Genomic DNA, 19,124 nt, shown 5'->3' on the forward strand with positions numbered 1-19,124 from the left:
ATGGGGTGGGGGTGAGCGGGGTTACAATCTGGAGGTCATGGGGTGCATACCAGACGATTTTCGGACCTCAGTTGAGGTGACTGCGAGCGTGTGCAACCTTCTCATTGAATCAATATGAAAGTCCAGAATACCCCCGCAGAGCAAAGAATCGATATCCTCCGTGCATTGTTGTGGATGATTTATTTTATTTTCGTTGAATCCTAGATATTCCTCGCCGCTTCGCGTGGGTATGACCTTTTGAACTGCAGGCGAAAGTATGGAAACGCGTAACAGTTCACCGATTTCGTCACTGCGATAAATAGCCCTAGACGAGGTTGAACGCCAAAGCATGACGAGGATGATTGCCGGGTATCGGCAACACTTCACCAGCGTTGTGATGAGACAGGTGATGCCTGGTAAGATGAGAGGATACTCGCCGAATTTCAACTTATTACGATTATCCTGATCATATTGCATCAATGGAATACATGATGCGCATAACGACAGCAGCTGCTCCGCTTCCACTGGCTTCCGGACATTATTTCAGATCATTTCAGATTCGGGGTATAACCCAGTTGTGTGCAATCCTCTCAGTCGAGATCATAGAACAATAGATGAAAAATTTGAAGAAAAAGTAGTATTCCAATAGTCTAACTCCCTTGGTAGTTGTCACAGAGAATGACATTTCAATCCAGCTAAACGTAGCGCCTGTAATCAAAAGGGCGTGGTCTTGCGACCCGCTCTCTGTAGCGTTGGCGAAGCTGCCTCACGCTTCCTTTGCATAATGAATGTACCGTTGATTTTTGAAAGTGATGTCAAGACGTTTATGAGCGGGCAATAGATTCTCCAGCTCCCAGAGGGGTTGAAACAGACATCTCCAAGCTTTCTTGCATGAGGGCACAGAATGGACAGCAGCAAACACAGAGCAAATCGCCAAGAAGGCCCCCTTCTATGCCCTTGTTTGCTCGTACTTTCCCGCGGGTGGTGAGACGGGCGTAGATGTTGACGAAGGGAACAAGCAGAGCTATTCCACAGAGGAGGCAGTCATCTCCCAAAGATTCGGCCAACTTTCCTTGGGTCCAGCATGGTAGAACATAAGTGAAGATACACATGCCAATGTTGCTGAAGCAGCCACAGATGCCATTGCTCCATTCGCCCATTTTGGATGTTGATTTACTTGGTGTTACTGTTAGTTAGGATGGAAAAAGTGATGGGTGGAACTCGCCTGCGTGGTGGTTCAGTATGACAACTCACTTCAAAGTGAATGGCAATGTCGTTGGGCGATATCAGCGCGGCCGAGAAAAGGGTGTGTATTGTTTGCTTCTGAACGATTTGTCAGATTTCGGGGAGCCCTGCGCATGTCCGACCGACCCGTGGCGGGAGAGTGCTCATGTTTCAACCAATCGTGGCGCCGTATCGTGACTACGTCATGCATAATTAATTCTATAAATGGTAATGAATGCAGTACCTGGACGTTGTGGCTTGGTCATTTCAGGTCGCAGCTGCAACGTTTCATCACTAATGTATCGATCGAATCTCAAATCCAGTTTCTGAGCTCTCTAATGCCGTTCAAGCAATAACAATTTTATTGGTGAAGGCTGCCATTTTGCATACCTGCTCGCTCTTCTCCCCTGATTCGTGAGAAAAACACGATCGATGGCATATGGGGTACATTTAGTAGTATACATGTCATGTATAAAGTAAATCCGTGCACAATTGTCCGAATCACTTGCGAATATATGGGGCGGAGGTGGGGGGGGGGGGGGGGGGTTGCCCCCCCCAAAAAAAAAGTTCCACGACCGAGATAAAAGAGAGAGAGAGAGAAAAAGGAAAGGGAATACAAATATGAAATCACATTATCTGGATGTTATGTCAAAATCTGTCAAGAAATTCGATTTTTATTTAAAAAAAAAAATTAGTTTTTGCTTGGTCGCGATTGCAAACATTTTGGTTTGGCGCCATCCATGTGAAACATGAATTTGGGGGCCCCAAAGGTCGAATATAAATTTGGTGCCCCCTCCCTAGGTTGAACATGAATTTGGTGCCCCGGGACAAACATCAAATTGACGCCCAAAAGGTCGAATATGAATTTGGCGCCCCTCCCTAGGTTGAGCATCAATTTGGCGCCCCAGGACAAACATCAAATTGACGCCCCTATGTCTAACATCAATTCGGCGCCCGGAGGTTGAACATCGATTCGGAGCCCCTACGTCGAACATCAATTCGGCGCCCCTCTAGGTTGAAGATCAATTCGGAACCCCTATATCGAACTTATTCGGCGCCCCACCCCCTATGTCGGACATCAATTCGGCACCCCAAGGTCGAACATCAATTCGGCGCCCCCTTAGGTTGAAGATCAATTTGGCACCCCTAAGTGGAACATTAATTCGTCGCCCCATATGTCGAACATCAATTCGGCGCCCCCTGTGTCGAACATCAATTCGGCGCCCCCCGGGTTGAAGATCAATTCGGCGCCCCCTCCCTAAGTCGAACATCGATTCGGCGCCCACTCCGTCTTCTTTTTTCCCCCTCTCTTTCTTCCCCCTTTTTTCTCTTATCTTCTTTCCCTCTTTTTTTCTCCCCCCTTTTTTTCCCTCTCTTTTTCTCCCCCCTTTTTTTCCCCCTCTCTTTTCTTCCTTTTTTTGGGCTCCCCCTTTTTCGCCTACCCGGGAGGCACGGGCCCCGAGTGCCCCCCAGAATTGTGGTACTAGTAGTAGTAATAGTAGCAGCAGGAGTAATATTAGTAAAAGTAGTAGTGGTAAAAAATAGAAATCATAATAATAATAATAATGATAATAATAATAATGATAAAGATCATAATAATTCTGAAAAACTGTCATTTTTTTATGTTACCCATTTTGTTACAGTAGAATAGGATTTCTAAACATGAATGGATAAAACTTGATTAAAAAAGTGAAAATATACATAGAGTGTATCGTTTTGTAGATTGATTAGTTCGATGATAATTCACATTCCGGGAAGATGGAAGTTACTCTAAACAAAATTAATATTGACAGATTAAAAAAAAAAACACAACCATGACAACATAGCAAATTTTTTGTAAAAAAAAAATCACCCTATAGAGGGCGACATTGAAGTTGACTCCTCGGTCAACATGTAGCGTGTATCGGTTCGTTGGCCATATTTTTTGAGGAGGTGCCGTAGCCAGTGGTTTAAGGCGCCTGACTATGCATGAAAAGTCCGGGGTTCGATCCCCGGCCGCGGCACCTATGCCCAAGAGCAAGACATTTAATCGACGTTGCTCTTTTATCTTGCATTCAAATAAATGGAAATGCTTTATGCATTAATGGTAACTAAGTGTGCACTTTTGTGTGTGTTAAAAAAAATTGTGTCATAGGGTTGATAGCACTTTCAACAAACCTGATTTTCAAAAGTGGGAAAAGTAAGCCTACTAGGAGGTGTGTAAAACAGTATTGATTTTATATAATTTAACAAAAATACGGTGTAAGTGATGACATAAAATGATAGAATCCCATCATTAAAGGAAACCAAAACCTAAGAAGAAAAGCAATCTTAAAGGAAATAGTAAAACTAGCCATTTTTAAACAAGTTTCATCAAAATCGGTTATGAAATAGGCAAGTTATGGACGTTTAAAAAGTATTGTTGTACTTTCTATGGGGATCCTCACATCGGCTGATTTTGTGGAAAACCCTCCATTTGTTTTGTACATAAATTTTCAGATTTTTCCCTTTATTTTACATATTTCACATCATTTCCTCCTGACCTTGACATTTGTGGTGTGAATAATATTTTCCATGACATATATTATGCTCGAATGAGGCAATATGCAATTTGAAAGAAAATGAGGGAAATGAAAAATTGTGTACAAAACAAAATGGAGAGTTGTCCACCAAATCAGCCATTTTGAAGCATGTTTGCCAATTTGAGGATCCCCATAGAAAGTACCAGAAGACCCTATGAACTTCCATAACTTGCTTATTTCATAACCGATTTTGATGAAACTTGTTTTGAATTGTTCCTCTCATTTTACTCTTTCCAATAAGATTGCTTCTCTTCTTGGGTTTTGGTTTCCTTTAACTCTCTCACATTTTGCATAACTCTTGTTAAAATTGTTTTGTCAAGTTTTCAACATCATGCTTGTTTGATTTTATCTATTCATTCAAAATCAGCCTTTTATTGGAATGGCGATATAACTGATTGGAATTTACTTCGACAAACTGATCGGATTTGGAAGCAGTGATTAATTATTAATTATTTTACTTTCTTCTATAAGAACGGACCCATCGGGTCAAAATGGCCTCGTGTCCACGTTGCCCGCGCTTCCCCTCTACGATCAATATAAAAATTCAAATAGAGTATTGATTTTGATCCAAGCAAAATGAAACATTCTCAATTTGAACTTGATTGTATATAATTCCCAAGGAACACACGACGGTAAAGAATTCCCGAGGAACAAAAGCAACAAAAAAGAAGAAGATGAAGTAAGGACAAGTGTTATAAAGACGCACCTTTTCAGACACGGCACAGATAGTTATATTATATTTTTAATTTGTTTTCTTTGTCATTCTGTAGATTATTTATTTAGGTTTTATGTGTTTCTATTGAATGAATGATTGTAAATAATATATAATTTTAGTATGTATTAGTATTTTTTTACTTATTCTCAAATGACTTCTTTTTGTATAAAAACACTTTGAAACCTTTTGTGTAAAGCGCCATATAAATATCAAGTAATATTGTTATTATATAATGACTGACGGAAAAGTACAAACAAAAACGATCCAGTATACCACAGGCTAATTCAGAGTAAATATTTTTTTCTTAAGTCATAACAATATAGACAAAATTACAATACTTGGAAGACAGAAAGTAAGAAACTAGGGTAAAAAGGGGATGAGAGAGCATGGCAGAATTACCAGTTTCCCCGCAAGGTTCTTAATCATGGGCGCGTCGAGGTCTATAGTGGTTCTGACTCTCGCCTTTCAAACAGAGTGTCGTGGGTTCGACCCGGGGTTCGAATCCTAGTCATGGCGTGTTTTCCTTCACCAAGAAATTTATCCACACTGTGCTGCACTCGACCCAGGTGATGTGAATGGTTTACCCGGCAGCTAGAGTAATCCCTTGCATGCACTGAGCGCCGGTGATGGTATAGCTCGAGCTTAAGCTGGGGGTAATAATAGCAGCGCTTTGTATCCTCTGCATGGCAAAAAGCGCTTTATAAATCCAGCTATTATTATCATTAGGACCGAATTCTCAAAGGGTCGCTAACTTAGCGCCTAGGGGATAGTTATTAGCTAATGGGTCAAAGTTAGCCCGGACCTAAAAGTCTTTGCCTCCTCCTTCCTACCAAACAAATAGAATGGAAAAGGCAAATGGAAATAGAATTGTTAAATGAATAGAAATTAATATTTAGCAAACATTCATTTTAATAGCCCAAATAAGAGCACCTTTTCATCTTCACTTGACATAATCATCTAACAAGCAAAAGAGTGTCATTATTCGTATCACAACCTCCCCCCACATTCGCCGGTGGGGGGGGGGGCATTCTCAAACTTGTCTTTATAATAATCTATTTTTTTTTCATTTACATTTGTTATTTTTTTTACTTTGATTTATTTTTCTTAAAACATAGCCCTGTATTCACAGTGTCGTAAAAGTGACATTCAATTCACATTGAGTAGGGAGGAACTTTTTAAAAGCTGGGAGAAAGCGAAGCGAGTTGGCAAAATGTGATATTTTAGTATAAAAAAAATTGTGATAGATTTTTACAGAACATTCAGAAAGTAATCTTATATTTTACCCTTTTCCTGTCCTTTTCTTTCTTCCCCCCTTTTTCTTGGTCATGAAAATGTTGGAGGGTCCATGGCCCCCAAGCCCCAACCCCCATCTATCTGTGCTGCAAAAACTGAAAAGGTTCATCTGTTTGTCGTAATGACATGAGAACATAATTTTTTTTTCACAATCATGAATCAGTGTGCTTTCACTTGAGAAGCTGCAAGCTTTACTCGAGCCTCCGTCGTAGATGGCGTAGTTGCTTATGCAGGTTTAGGGCCAGCATGAGATATCCTCAAAGGTATACAAGAGATAAAATAAAAAGTTTTTTTTTGCAGGAGTTTCTGCATTTTGTTCTTAAAGGACAAGTCCACCCCAACAAAGATTTGATTTAGATAAAAAGAGAAAAATCCAACAAGCATAACACTAAAAATTTTATCAAAATCGGATGTAAAATAAGAAAGTTATGACATTTTAAAATTTCGTTTATTATTCGCAAAATAGTTATATGTACATCCTGTTCGGTATTCAAATGAGGAGACTGATGACGTCATCCACTCACTATTTCTTTTGTATTTTATTATATGAAATATAAAATATTATAATTTTTTCCTCAATGTCATGTTTGACAACGATTAATTCCTCTTGAACATGTGGAATTAGCAATGTTTCAAGTTGGTCCTAATTGTCAAATCTGTAAAAAATGAAATATTGTATATATGAAAAAAAAAAAAAAAAAAAAAATTGTGAGTGAGGGACATCATCAACTGTCTCATTTGCATTTCGCCGAGTTGTGCATATCACTGTTTTGTGAAAAATAAACGAAACTTTAAAATGTCATAACTTTCTGATTTTACATATGATTTTGATGAAATTTTCAGTGTTATGCTTGTTGGATTTTTCTCTTTTTATTTAAATCCACTTTTTTGGAGTGGACTTGTCCTTTAAATCAACATCTGCATATAATAACAAAGATATAAATGAATACATTTTGAATGCGACATTTTTTTCATTATTTTTCTGCTATGTTTACGACAAACTTTTCTTCAGGGTGAACTTCCCCTTTAATGTCACTCTCTCACTATTCATTTTACATTGTATTATTGATCTTTTGAAATTATACAATATTTCATCTTTTGCAAATTCGATAATAACGAGAGTATCCATCAAATCACAATAATGTAAAATGCAATTCCATTTGAGTGTTTCATGAAAGTTGTCATCACTGACTAATGGTTTTGATTGGTGGAGAGGCATTTATTGTCTCTTATTGTTACCATAGTTACTGTCGGAGAAAGACAACTTGTCAGTGCTGACAACTTTCATGACAAGGTCTCCAGGTTTTATGGAGGATTTAAACTTTGTTTCACATATAATGAGAAAATAAAAATAATTTTATAGAATAATAGGCAAAAAAAAATAGTGAATGGGTGACATCATTGTGGGATCATTGCTACCTTATTCTAATATCGGCCTGGATGTGCATATTTTTTAAGCGAAACTTATGTCATTATCATCTAATTTGATATCAAACTTTTCGTTGGAATTTTCAGCGTTCTGCTTAATATTATTTTAACTTTTGTTTTTATCAAAATCCCTTTCAAATAAACTTTTTGTTTGGTTTGACTTTCCCTTCAATCATCAGTGCTACAAGAAATTATGTTTTCCCGTCTTACAACAATATTTTTACTTTTCGAACAGAAAATCCATTATTTTGATGAACTTTTACAGACGTAGCATTTATGATTTCCTGAATAAAGAAAACCTTTAGTAAGAAGCTGAGGGTATATAGCCTTTTTTTCGTATTCACTATGCGTTCTGATGATTGAACGGGTAATCAAATGGAGGTTGTTTTCAGCTTGCTTGCCCATCCAGCGAGGACGTCCAGGGACCACTCGCTTTTCCTCTCCCTTTTTACCGTGTATAGGATCATTACCCGTCCCAAGGGAGGCGTAGAGGGTTGAGGGGACCAAATCCTTTTATGACAAGGTAGCGATCCCGAGGGGAAAGTACCGGATGATACTACTTTCTTTAGAGGGAACTCCAAAGGGGAATGATTTCATTATTTTAAAAAAGCTCGTAAGAACTGAAATCTAAAGATCTGTGAAACTTATTATATTAGTTATTGTTTATAAAAGTGCTTTAAAAGAGCAATAATTTTAATTTGATATTCATGCCTTTTAACTAGCCATATAACAAAACACCCCTCTCTTTATCTAATGAACTCGTCTAAAGAGCATGCGTGGTTATCACAGCAGGATACCATTTGAGAGCGTAAAAAAAATTCGATTCACAGGAGAGAAAGGAGAAAAAGAGAATAAGGAGAAAAGATTGTTCTCGTCGAAATTACCAAGGGACTCCAAAGCATTATGGCCAAGTCTCCCACTGAGCGGAACCCTACAGCGTCTCACTATTTCCGTCATGCCAGGCGGGAAGAAGGACAGCTGCGACTAAGCTCTCCAGCAGAGACACTTCATATCCTGCCACACCGTGAGTTGCGATCAACGCCCAACTGCCGGGTAGAGTGTCGACTGAATTCCCGCTATTCCTCGGTGAGGACCACGCAGAGCACAGGTTGGGTGCATCCATATGCAGAGACGGTCACGCCCGATTTTCACTGTGAACTTCCCGTTCGGGAGTTGAATTCGGAGTGGTCTGCTGTTACCTAGCTCTTCTTGTACTGAAGGTCGAAGACCACTCTGGTCACGAAGATACTACGCATCGAGATACTATTCTTCATCTTTTTCAACCCATGTTCGATAAGCGCTGTGAATCAGACGACAAGTGTAATGTAATGCCGCTTTACGATAAATAACTATCGATTTTACTAAGATTAACCACTCTTTAGTTTAGACACGGACCAGTAGGACACACAGGAGGGGAAAAGTGACAAGCGGTTTCAAACCTTTTTTTATTTTTTTTCTCAACGTGCACCGGAGGAAGATTGTTCTAATGAGAAAGAAGAAGGCAATCAAACTCGTGTCCACCAGCATGTCATCACGACGGAAGCAGTCAAAACCAAGGGCACTCAAAAGTAAGTTTTGCTAATACGATCATATTTCGTAGTTCGCAACCCTCCATAACAGGGAGTTAAAACATGGACCTACTAGTACAGGTCCATGCTTAAAATAACTAAGAAAGCCCCTTTGATATGACTGGTAGCCATGGGACTATTGGCCAACCTTAATTAAGATATTCTGTAGGAAGAGTGCACGAATCATAACCTCCCAACTCCGTGACATCTACATACACATGGACTATTATGCCTATTTATTTCATATTGCAATCAGCATATCAGGAGTTGAACTGAGGACAGCACTAAAAATGAAGATAACAAAGGTATATACAGTAAAAACAATGATCATAATTATAATGCATATACACTTCACTATACTGAACTTTACTTTGGTTATTTAATAGTTAAGCATGGTTGTTTAACAACCAGGCCAACTATAAAGTTCATGTACTAGGCCTATGCAGTAAACAGCATGAGAGCGTTTTACTTTGTAATTAAGAATGTTTGTAATTTAGTGTAATATTTATTTTACAGTCGTGTAGGCCCTATACTTAAGGACGTGGTAACGTTACTTGTAGATATCTGAAGAAGATCAAGAATTAGTGAAATGTATGATGGAGAACTGCGAGTTGATTATGTCAATTATGATGACTGATGTAAAGCGGTGTTAAAAGTGAGCAAACGAAAAGCTAATTAACTCACCCCAAATAGTTATGTTTAGATGATGTAATCCATATTTCGTTCACTTTATTAAATGTGAATTGAGAATGAAAGATTTTCGTTATTTCAATAAAGGATTGGGTACTCTCGCACTACCTCATGCAAATTGTATGAATACTGTTCAAATGTAATTATGACTGATGCAATCCTCATATTCTTATCTATCTATTTTCAACCTCTATCGGCTACAATTTGAAACGATTTTGACATGTACACCTCACTTCATGGTGCATCTCAGGCTGAAAATAATACGATTTTAACTGATGAAATTAATATAGACAAAACAAAATGCTGAAAATATCATCAGAATCGGACAAAGAATAACAAAGTTATTACATTGTACGTGTTAAAGTGTCCATGCGTGTCTTTATGAATATGCATGATGTCAGTCATATCCCGGTATTTTAATTCATTATAATTTATGAAGTACTACTTATTCAAATTTTGTCTTTAAAGAAAAGTGTCTATCGTGTAAGATTGATGTAACTAATGTATTATGAAAAAAATATATCAATCATACACACATGTACGAAATAATTAGTATTTCCTGTTATAAACATTATTTTGACATGTATGAGAATGTAAATTGGGGACATAACATCATCAGCCCATCTAATTGTATATGCATGACGGCGTGCATATACATTGTAACTGTTTTCACAAAATATTGCTGAATTTTAGAACTCAATGACTTCGTTAATATTTGTTATTAGATTTTGATGAAATTTTCAGCGTTTTGCTCGATGAAGTTTACTCTATTTTTTCAGATATTTCTTTTTAGCCCGGAGTACCACATTAAGGCTTGCAGTTACTAATATATTCGGTTTTATTTCAGAATGTGATTATGCAAAATGCAACTTAAAGGTATTGTTTAACTTTGTGAGCAGCCGATTAAAAAAATTCTCAAACCAAGATGAAACATGTGTACAGGTGCATGTATTAGAACTAATTAACCCTGAAAACAACTATTATTGAGAATGAAAAGCTAAAACTACAAGGCAAACCCCGATTTTGTAAATAGGTGTCTTATAGACGCCTAAATACTACACATAAGTGTATGGGATGAAATTAAGATGGTGTTTTCGGTCACTTTATATTTCAATTTTTGAAGCACTAAATATTTATTTTCGAACGCAATTTTTTCTGGGCTTCATTTTTGTAACATATCACAGACACAGGTGACAAGTGTGACCTTCTACCTCAGATTTTTTAAAAGTCAAACCAATGTTAACCAATCACCAGTGGTAAGGTGTCTTTTAATAGTTCAATCAAGAAAAATCAGGGATGTAATATACTACTGGACAATAATGTGAATTAGGTCAATAGTTATATTGAGATCATAAATTAACAATTTACCCAATCACCACTGAAGATTGTGATGTCAGGCATTGAGTAGTGGTCCATTAGTCAATCAATCGGTATAGCAAACGATCAATTTCAATAAATCAATAAAACACTCCTATATAACAGATAATTGATTATTATGATAGAGCTGGCAGCCATTTTTACTGTTTGGTCAAATCTTTCTGCTTCACAGTTTCACCCATCCACTTACTTCACGTTAAACAAAGGTATTTCATGAATTTGAAATTGATTGTTTTTTTGGCCTAGTTTATTTAGGAAAATCAATTCATATCAGTCATCTTTTGGTTTTGAGAAATTTGTTGAAATGAATAATTGCTCCATAAATGTTAATGATTACACTGTCAAAATCAAAGGAGCCTGGGAGAACATACATTTATTTTACACATCATTATTATTATATTTCATATAATTATTGGCATTTACACCTAAAAAATGTGATAAGCCCACTCTAGCAAAAATTAATTTCAATAAACAGAGAAAATCCAACTAAGCATAATGCTGTAAAATGCATCAAATCGGATGTAAAATTGAAGCTATGGCATTCTAAAAGTTGTGCTTATTTTTCACAAACGGCTGAGCGTATTGATATGCAAAATGAATATTTTATTTTTTGCAGATATGATGATAGGGAACCTCTTTATTCAAGTGGAAACCAAAACTTATGTCACTTAAGGAAGAATGGCAATATTCCATTTCATCTAATAAAATACAAATGAAACAATGTGTGACACCTGGACGGTGTCATTAGTTCCCTCATTTGCATACCGATCAGGATGCTGTGCAAAGAATTCTTGATTTGTGAATTAAGCGAATTGTCATTTCTTTCTTATTTTACATTCGACTTTGTTAAATGATTTTGATAATTTTTAGGCTTCATTTTTTGATATTTCTCTATTTCAAATCAACGTTTTGCTGGGTTGGACTTGATGGACTCTTTAATTTGGTTTAGAGCTGAATAGCGATTATCAATATAACAAGACATTGGTTTAACAATGAAACGTTTTGTTTTTAGTAGTCAGACTTTTGTATACTTTATATGCTGTATGCCTTTATGCATTTGGACACGTTGACGAGTTTCACAGGCCCATATATTTCTGTACAGTGATGGTGGATATGGATAGAGGCAACCCACAGAGAGACACTACAAACCAAGCCAAGAAAAGCTAGGTTGCACCGATCCCTAGGGGTTCCTTCAACGTCAAGGCTTCCAAACAACCCATAGTTCACTCCTGCTGTTTCAATCTTTCTTTATCCTTCTTCTCTCTCTCACCTTCCTTCTACCTGACCCGCTATGGTATCCACCTTTTCAATCCATCCATTTCTTTACCGGTTCCTTCATATTTCTCCCCTTCTTGCTCAGTCTGTTGCAAATTACATTTTCTCAACCGTGGCAGGGGAATCGGTGGGAGATCAGGAGAAATGGGAAACTCAAAAGTGGAATGGATGAATTCTTTCTGCTGGATCCCCTGGGAAGACATCAAATCTAAATTGCAGTTTTCTTTTTCTCCCGCCAAGTCTCTGCTTGCTTGCTTGCCCGAGTTCCCTGTCCCCCCACACACTTGTCTCTTTCCTTCTCCCCTCTTCTCTTTTGCTGCTATTTCATACTGTGCGAGAGAAGCACTAATCTCCACAGGGAGTCGGTAGGATTGAATAATGGAAGGCTGTTGCCATGCAAGGGTCTTGGGGAAGATTTCCCCGCGGAGTTTCCAACGTCATTCCGACTGCTCCCACCGGGGACGGACCAAATTACGTGCGAGGCCGAATGTGCCAGGCAGATGCGTGGGTTACCTGGCAACGGACTCCCCCCATGGGAGGTTTAAAGCCCCCGTGGCGGCTACCTGAGTTGATGCACGCCTTGAGGGCCTGATTACAAGCAGGGAAATAATATTGGAAAGAGAGGGAGAGTGGAGATGTTTTTTCGATGATGGAAATGGGGTCCCCAGAAATGGGGCTCCCAGTGGAGCCGTTCTCGATGCTATTGCTGCCATTTCATTCTCACCCCTGGACAGGAATCTACCATTCGAAAACGAGGGAGATTTAAAAAAATTACATACCTGATTTGAATAAATAAAAATATAGCCAATGAAGTGATTTTTATTTCTGACGAGGCAGCTGGCCAACATTATCGAGCGAACTCCAGCCACTATGAAGAAAGTTTACGTTTTCAAAACCAGTTAATCACATATGGCTGGACGCCATAATTATTCATTGGCAATTTTTGCTCTTTTTACCGAATTTATATAGGCCTAATCGTAAGGTTAAACCCAAATCCTTATGAATCGAACAAAATGTCGCTCGGAGTTTCGGATGTAGATTGTGAAAGTTATAGCATTTTACAGCTTCACTTATTCTTAAAAAAAAACTTATATTTCATTTCTGGTATTCTAAAAAGGAGTCGATGATGCAACACTTTATTTTCCGGTGTTATTTTGATTATGAAACAGATTTGATAATAAAGAATGTCTTTACAAAGTCAAAATGAAATAATTATAATCATTGGGAGTCGAAGTTGAGCCATGTTTTACATTATTGAAGGAAAAAAATATTCATAATTCATAGATTTAAAAATTGAATAAAAAAAATGAGTGACATCTCTTACGTACTTCCCTTACAATGAAGAAAAAAGGATGAGTGTGTGACATGATGGCATCGTTGTCTCGGTCATTTGCCGAAACTAGAAAGTCCATGATTTGCATTATTTTGTAAAACAAAACGAAAGTTTATAAATTTATCATTTTAAATAATAGTTTAATGAATTTTCAATGTCATGCTTGTTTGGATTATCAATTCATTTAAATAAATGGGTTGAATATAAGCCTTGAAAAAAAATAAACTGTATTGTGTTGAAAACTCTAAATTGGTATTATCATAGCAATAGGCCTTAAATAACAGAAGAGGGGGGGGGGGGTGCGACTGCACAAAGCACCGACGTTATATTTGTTTAAATCGGCGCTTGCATTTCACACAAACTTGAACAACAATAGAAACGCCAAATTATGGCAGTTTGAAGTGAAACCGAGTCGATGATTTTTGAGAAGTCTTCTCTCCGCCAACTCCACGTCACGAGGGACACGAACCAATGTTTGCTGGACCTGCAACAACTGCCTTTCTTCTCAGTCCAAAACGACCGTGGAGAAATGGAAAACATAGAATCTCGTGCACAATACACGTTGGGAAAACTTGGTGGGCCTTGGTCTGTGTGCTTTGGCAACGACCCCTCGGCCCCCATGGGACTTGGGGGTGAGGATTAGTACGAGTGGCTGTGCCCTTTTGTATGTAGTCCCAGGGGGCGCCCCTGAAGTGGGTGGAGGATGGTAGCTTCGTGAGGAGAGATGCCATACAGAGGAAACATACTATAGTATGATCATGAAGCTAAATAGCTCTATGGTATGATGGTAATAAATCTGAAGAGTTGGGTAGCCGGTGCCGGGGCGTATAAAATATGTAATTGAAATAATATGTAAAATTTGCTTTTAGACTAGTATATTTTTGGTAAAGTAATATTACTCACTAAAAACCCACAATCGTTTAAATCCATTTATCTGTTCATCCTCATAATATTTTGAAAAAAATGGATTCAGAGGGGAAGGGGGGGGGGGGGTGAATCGGAAGTTTGTTGCGAATACAGAGAACAAAACAAGTCATTGGTACCAAACATGAAGGCAGATTATCGTTATCTATTTCTCTCATCCGTTAATGAGTTTCCCTTGTAATGAGCTTCCAGGTGGGATAGAGATTGACGACAGCGATCACCCGTCGTGAGACCGTCAGTTAACGCCAGATGATACAGATTGTACAAAGGCATTGGCCATAAAAAGGGGCATAGCAAAATACTTTTCTGAGGTAATCCAACTTCGTCATCCTACAAAACCTTTTATATTGAGCAACGAGCCTCCCCCGGTTATTGTGAACCTTTTTTCAGGTTTGTTTCTGTATATGTGCCCTTTTTGGCATGTGAGACGGGGAACTTGGACTTGGTCGGAGCATGGACCCTTCTGTAAAAGTGTGCCAACACAGGTCCCATTTGGACGAGGGTAAAATTGATTGCTTAGGCTATTATTTCAAAATCACAAAATTAATATGTAATCAACAGTAATAAAAGTGACATAATCATTCCATAAAGGTATAGGATGAAATTATGTAAGGGGCAGTATTGTGTCAAGGTATTGGGACCCATAAAATGAAAAACAATAGTAATAGAATTATTTTCATCTGAAGGTCATATTCGTGCAGACGGGAGTTATCTTGTTGAATTGAATGAATTTTTTTTATATTTTTTTAATTTCAGATTAGCAGCTGCTGTATCTATCCAGGGGCCCGTTGCAGAATAAATTGCAATCAAACACAACCCCAAACGCAAACGCAACTTGAATTTCAACCAATCAGCAGCACGTATTTTGGAGTTACGCATGACTTTTTGAGTTGTGTTTAAACACAATTCTTTCTGCAACAGGGCCCAAAGGGTGATAAGTTGCACGTGCGTTTACAAAGTAAGAAGAAAACAAAAAAACGTAAAAGTTTCACCATGAAATGTACGTAGTGGTGCATATATTGTTTACGACAAAGTAGTCCCCTTTTATCAAGATTTTAAAAACTTTAATTGATATTATGTTTCAAGGTCAATCTAGAGCTTGAATGCATTACATTTCTCTCTTGAAGTATTGGTTATATAAAATGGAATTTATTTCAACCGAAAAAGAGACATCAACCTCTGGAGGCGCTGCTTTTAACACCCGTATCCCAAAGACCAACTCCCAAGGTGCGAGGTCCATCGCCCAGCACCTGCCACCCCCTGCTGACCTAGTGGAACGTTCCGGGGGCACCATGTTGACGTGCTGTTGAGTACTCAGTGGGACACCTCAAAACAAGAGGCGGGGGAGATTAAAAAAAAAACTAATTTATCGAGTGCGAGCTCTTTTGAAATGTGTGTTGTAAGCGGCTCCAGCCTCCTTCTGTGACAATAATAGTTTGAGTCTCCGAGTCTGTAAGGTGTTACTACATATTCAATTGATTCGTAAAACTTTTAATAAATAAAAAAGAAAAATTGAGAAAGATGATAATTGTCGCCATGAAAAATTATCGCTCTTGGAAAAAAAAACTCAGATGGAGTGGTGGTAATACAGTTTTGTTTTGTACCAAAATAAGCTGATAAGCAATGGTCAGTGGTCACATTTATTATTTCAAAGCTTCTCCACCCTCGTCAGAATAACCATGGATCCTACGAGTAGGATCCATGTTTATAACCATGGACCTATAGGTCCATGGTTATAACCCTTGATTTGTAATAGGTCCATGATTGCGGATTTGTTGTTGTTTTCCCTTTCAGTGATATAAATATAATAACATAACGAATTGCAAACGTGAAAATAAGGTTATATTACAATTTATAAGGAAATTCGTAACGAGCACTGTGTAATAAGAATAATAGATCTACAATCTAAAACTTTGTTTGAAGGTTATAGGTGTGTGCTTGTAAGTCTGTGCTTGTCAGTACACTAACAATATTGTAATTATACTCGGTGACTATTTTCTCCCTTTCGGCTACTGAAAGAAAGACATACTGAATACTAAAATGTAACGAAATTTAAAAAATAAAAATGAAGGAAAAAAGGGCGAAAGAGGCACCCTTTCACCCCGGCGTAATGTGTAGCGCCCCCATATATACTCTTCGCCATCGTGAAGAGGAGTATGTTTTCGTTCAGATCGTATTATTCCCACCCCTTACCATTTTCTAATTTTTGTAAAATTGGCGTTTCGGTAACACAGAATGAGAAAGGGGAAGAGATAGGGAAAGGGGGGAGGGTACACTGCTTAAAAAAGGTTGAAGACAGAAAATAAAGAAGAATTCTGTGAACTTCAAGAAACGGAATCAACAACAATGTGCGACTTGGACACCTGTGTAGCTACCTGTTGAGATTATTGTTTGCAAGGGAGGAAAGACACACCCCGGGGTGCCTCTACTACCCCCTTTGTCACACCCAAACGATAGCACAGACAAGAATTAAATCACCATCAATGACCGATCATTGGTCGCGGAAGCAATGGGACCGGGAACGATAATACAAAGGAAATTTAAAGAATAAAGAGATGTAAAAAGAAGCATAATAATTGCTCTAATTTGCGCCGAGAGTCTGGTATTGTGAGATGACGACATGCTGAGCAAAGTGGAGGGCTTCGGAATTGTGATTACAGATGTAATGAAAGAAAAGGGAATAAAGAAAAAAAATATATTTCCAAAAAAAATATGTATCAGCAATTATTCTGGCTCGAATTTAAAACAAAGTGGGGTGTTTTTTTAACTGGAAAAACAAAATTGTATCGATCGAGTGAAGAATTTTGTCAACAATAATCTTATGGGAAATATCATGAATATGTGAATGACTTATTTTCATTGCCAGACAATAGGAAACGTTTCTTAGCTATATACGCTCAAAGAAACGCAACCCCTCCCCAAGTCATGAGTGTAGATGGTAAACCGACTATATAGCAAATCAGATGAAATAGCTAAATGTTTATCAGATTACTTTTTATGATTCGATGATGTCCTTCACTCACTTTTTCGTTTGTTTTTTATTGTTTGAATTATACAATATTTTTTTAATACATATTTGACAATAAGGATCAACTTGACTGAACCATATAAACAATACTAATTCCACATTTTTAGGGAGGGATTAATCATTGTTTCACTTGACAATGATAAGAAAAATAGAATATTTCACATTTCATCTGACAAAATTGAAAAAAAAAATAGTTAGTGGATGACGTCATCAGCCTCCTCACTTGCATACCGACCAGGATGTGTATACATAACTGTTTTGGGAAATTAAGCAAACATTTAAAATGTCATAACTTTCTTATTTTACATCAGATTTTGATTAAATTTTCAGTGTTATGCTTGCTGGACTTTTCTCTTTTTATTCAAATCAACTTTTTGTAGGAGTGGACATGTCCTTTAATTTGCGCGAACTTTGTCATGATATCAATGAAGAATTTTAACCCATTTTGCCTCCGACGAAGATTCTGCTAGGATCGAAAGCTTAGGCCCCTTTTTGACTTTCTAAGAATTTTAATTGTTTAAAATGGATACGATTACGTTTTTATGTGCAATTTGATTGAATAAATTTCTTTCGTAATATCTTTTTTTTTAAATCGTAGAAACTGCTTTCTTTCTTTGTCTGTATGACAGCTTACGTCACTGGCTAACTCTTTGCTCAAGCTAGACATAACGATTCTATAAAATTCTACGCCTTCTACCAACAGTTCCAAGTAATCCGTCACTTGTCAAATATGATCTGATATCTATATTTCTTTTGAATAATTCAGTACGAAATTCATCTTATCTTCAATACTCGGGAGATGGCCAGACGAAAAAAGACTTTGAAGGAAACAAAAGTATGAATTAAAAGATAAAGGAGATTATGCTGTTGAAGATACGTGAGACAGAAGAGAGAGAGAGAGAGGGGGGAGGGGAGGGCAGAAAGAAGGGTTAATGAAATACAAGAAAGAGAGTGAGAGAGGAAGATGGGGGTGAATATTGTACAAAAATAAATGTGTATTTGAATTCAATTATCATGATGAGTTCATGGGTAAGGGAGATGGGCTATGAGAACGGAGAAAGCGCCTACGCCGTGAAAAAATAGGTGAATAATAATAATGATAATAATGATAATAATTATTATTATAATATTAACAACAACATTAATAATAATAATGAAAATAGTGAAAGTAATACTAACATAGTAATTATAATAATGGTATATATGAATATATGATGATAAATAATTGAAAGAAAATAAAATGAATAAAAATAAAATAAAAAAATAAAAGAAAGATGGTTAATCAGATGAAATTGATGACTTGGGATTAGCACATTTTAGTCAATTCATTGCATGTATTCATTTGGCTTCGATTATCAACTACTAAGAGTATATTATTCCCCCTATGTATTTCGTTGCAATATGCAAGACAAATATAGATATGTAATTACAATGCATTAAAAAAGTGATCACACCCGTTTTTGTGACAGGAATTCGAAATAACAAGGAAATAATTGAATAATCTGATGACGATTTTAGTTTGTCACTAATCTGTTTATCTTGTATTGCTAGAGGCATTGATGTCATGAATTGATATTGAACGTAAAATGAAGAATATGGATGATGTAAGAAAGAAGTAAATAAGATTAGATACCAGTTTCCGTATTAAAGGTCACGTACAGAAGGTTACCATTATCAATTTAAACAAATGATTGTGAGATCACACAAGCGTCTCTTTTTATTGCATGAG

General features: G+C 37.3%; 1 protein-coding gene across 1 annotated transcript; it reads right to left on the bottom strand.

Moving 5' to 3' along the window:
• Nucleotides 1-803: 803 nt before the first annotated feature.
• Nucleotides 804-1,139, bottom strand: LOC129255127 (uncharacterized). The gene has a single exon (XM_054893681.1). The coding sequence runs from the start codon at nt 1,137-1,139 to the stop codon at nt 804-806; it is 336 nt and encodes a 111-aa protein (XP_054749656.1).
• Between the last annotated feature and the right edge of the window lie 17,985 nt (nt 1,140-19,124).

This window comes from Lytechinus pictus, chromosome 2, assembly GCF_037042905.1.
Source record: "Lytechinus pictus isolate F3 Inbred chromosome 2, Lp3.0, whole genome shotgun sequence".
NCBI lineage: Eukaryota > Metazoa > Echinodermata > Echinoidea > Temnopleuroida > Toxopneustidae > Lytechinus > Lytechinus pictus.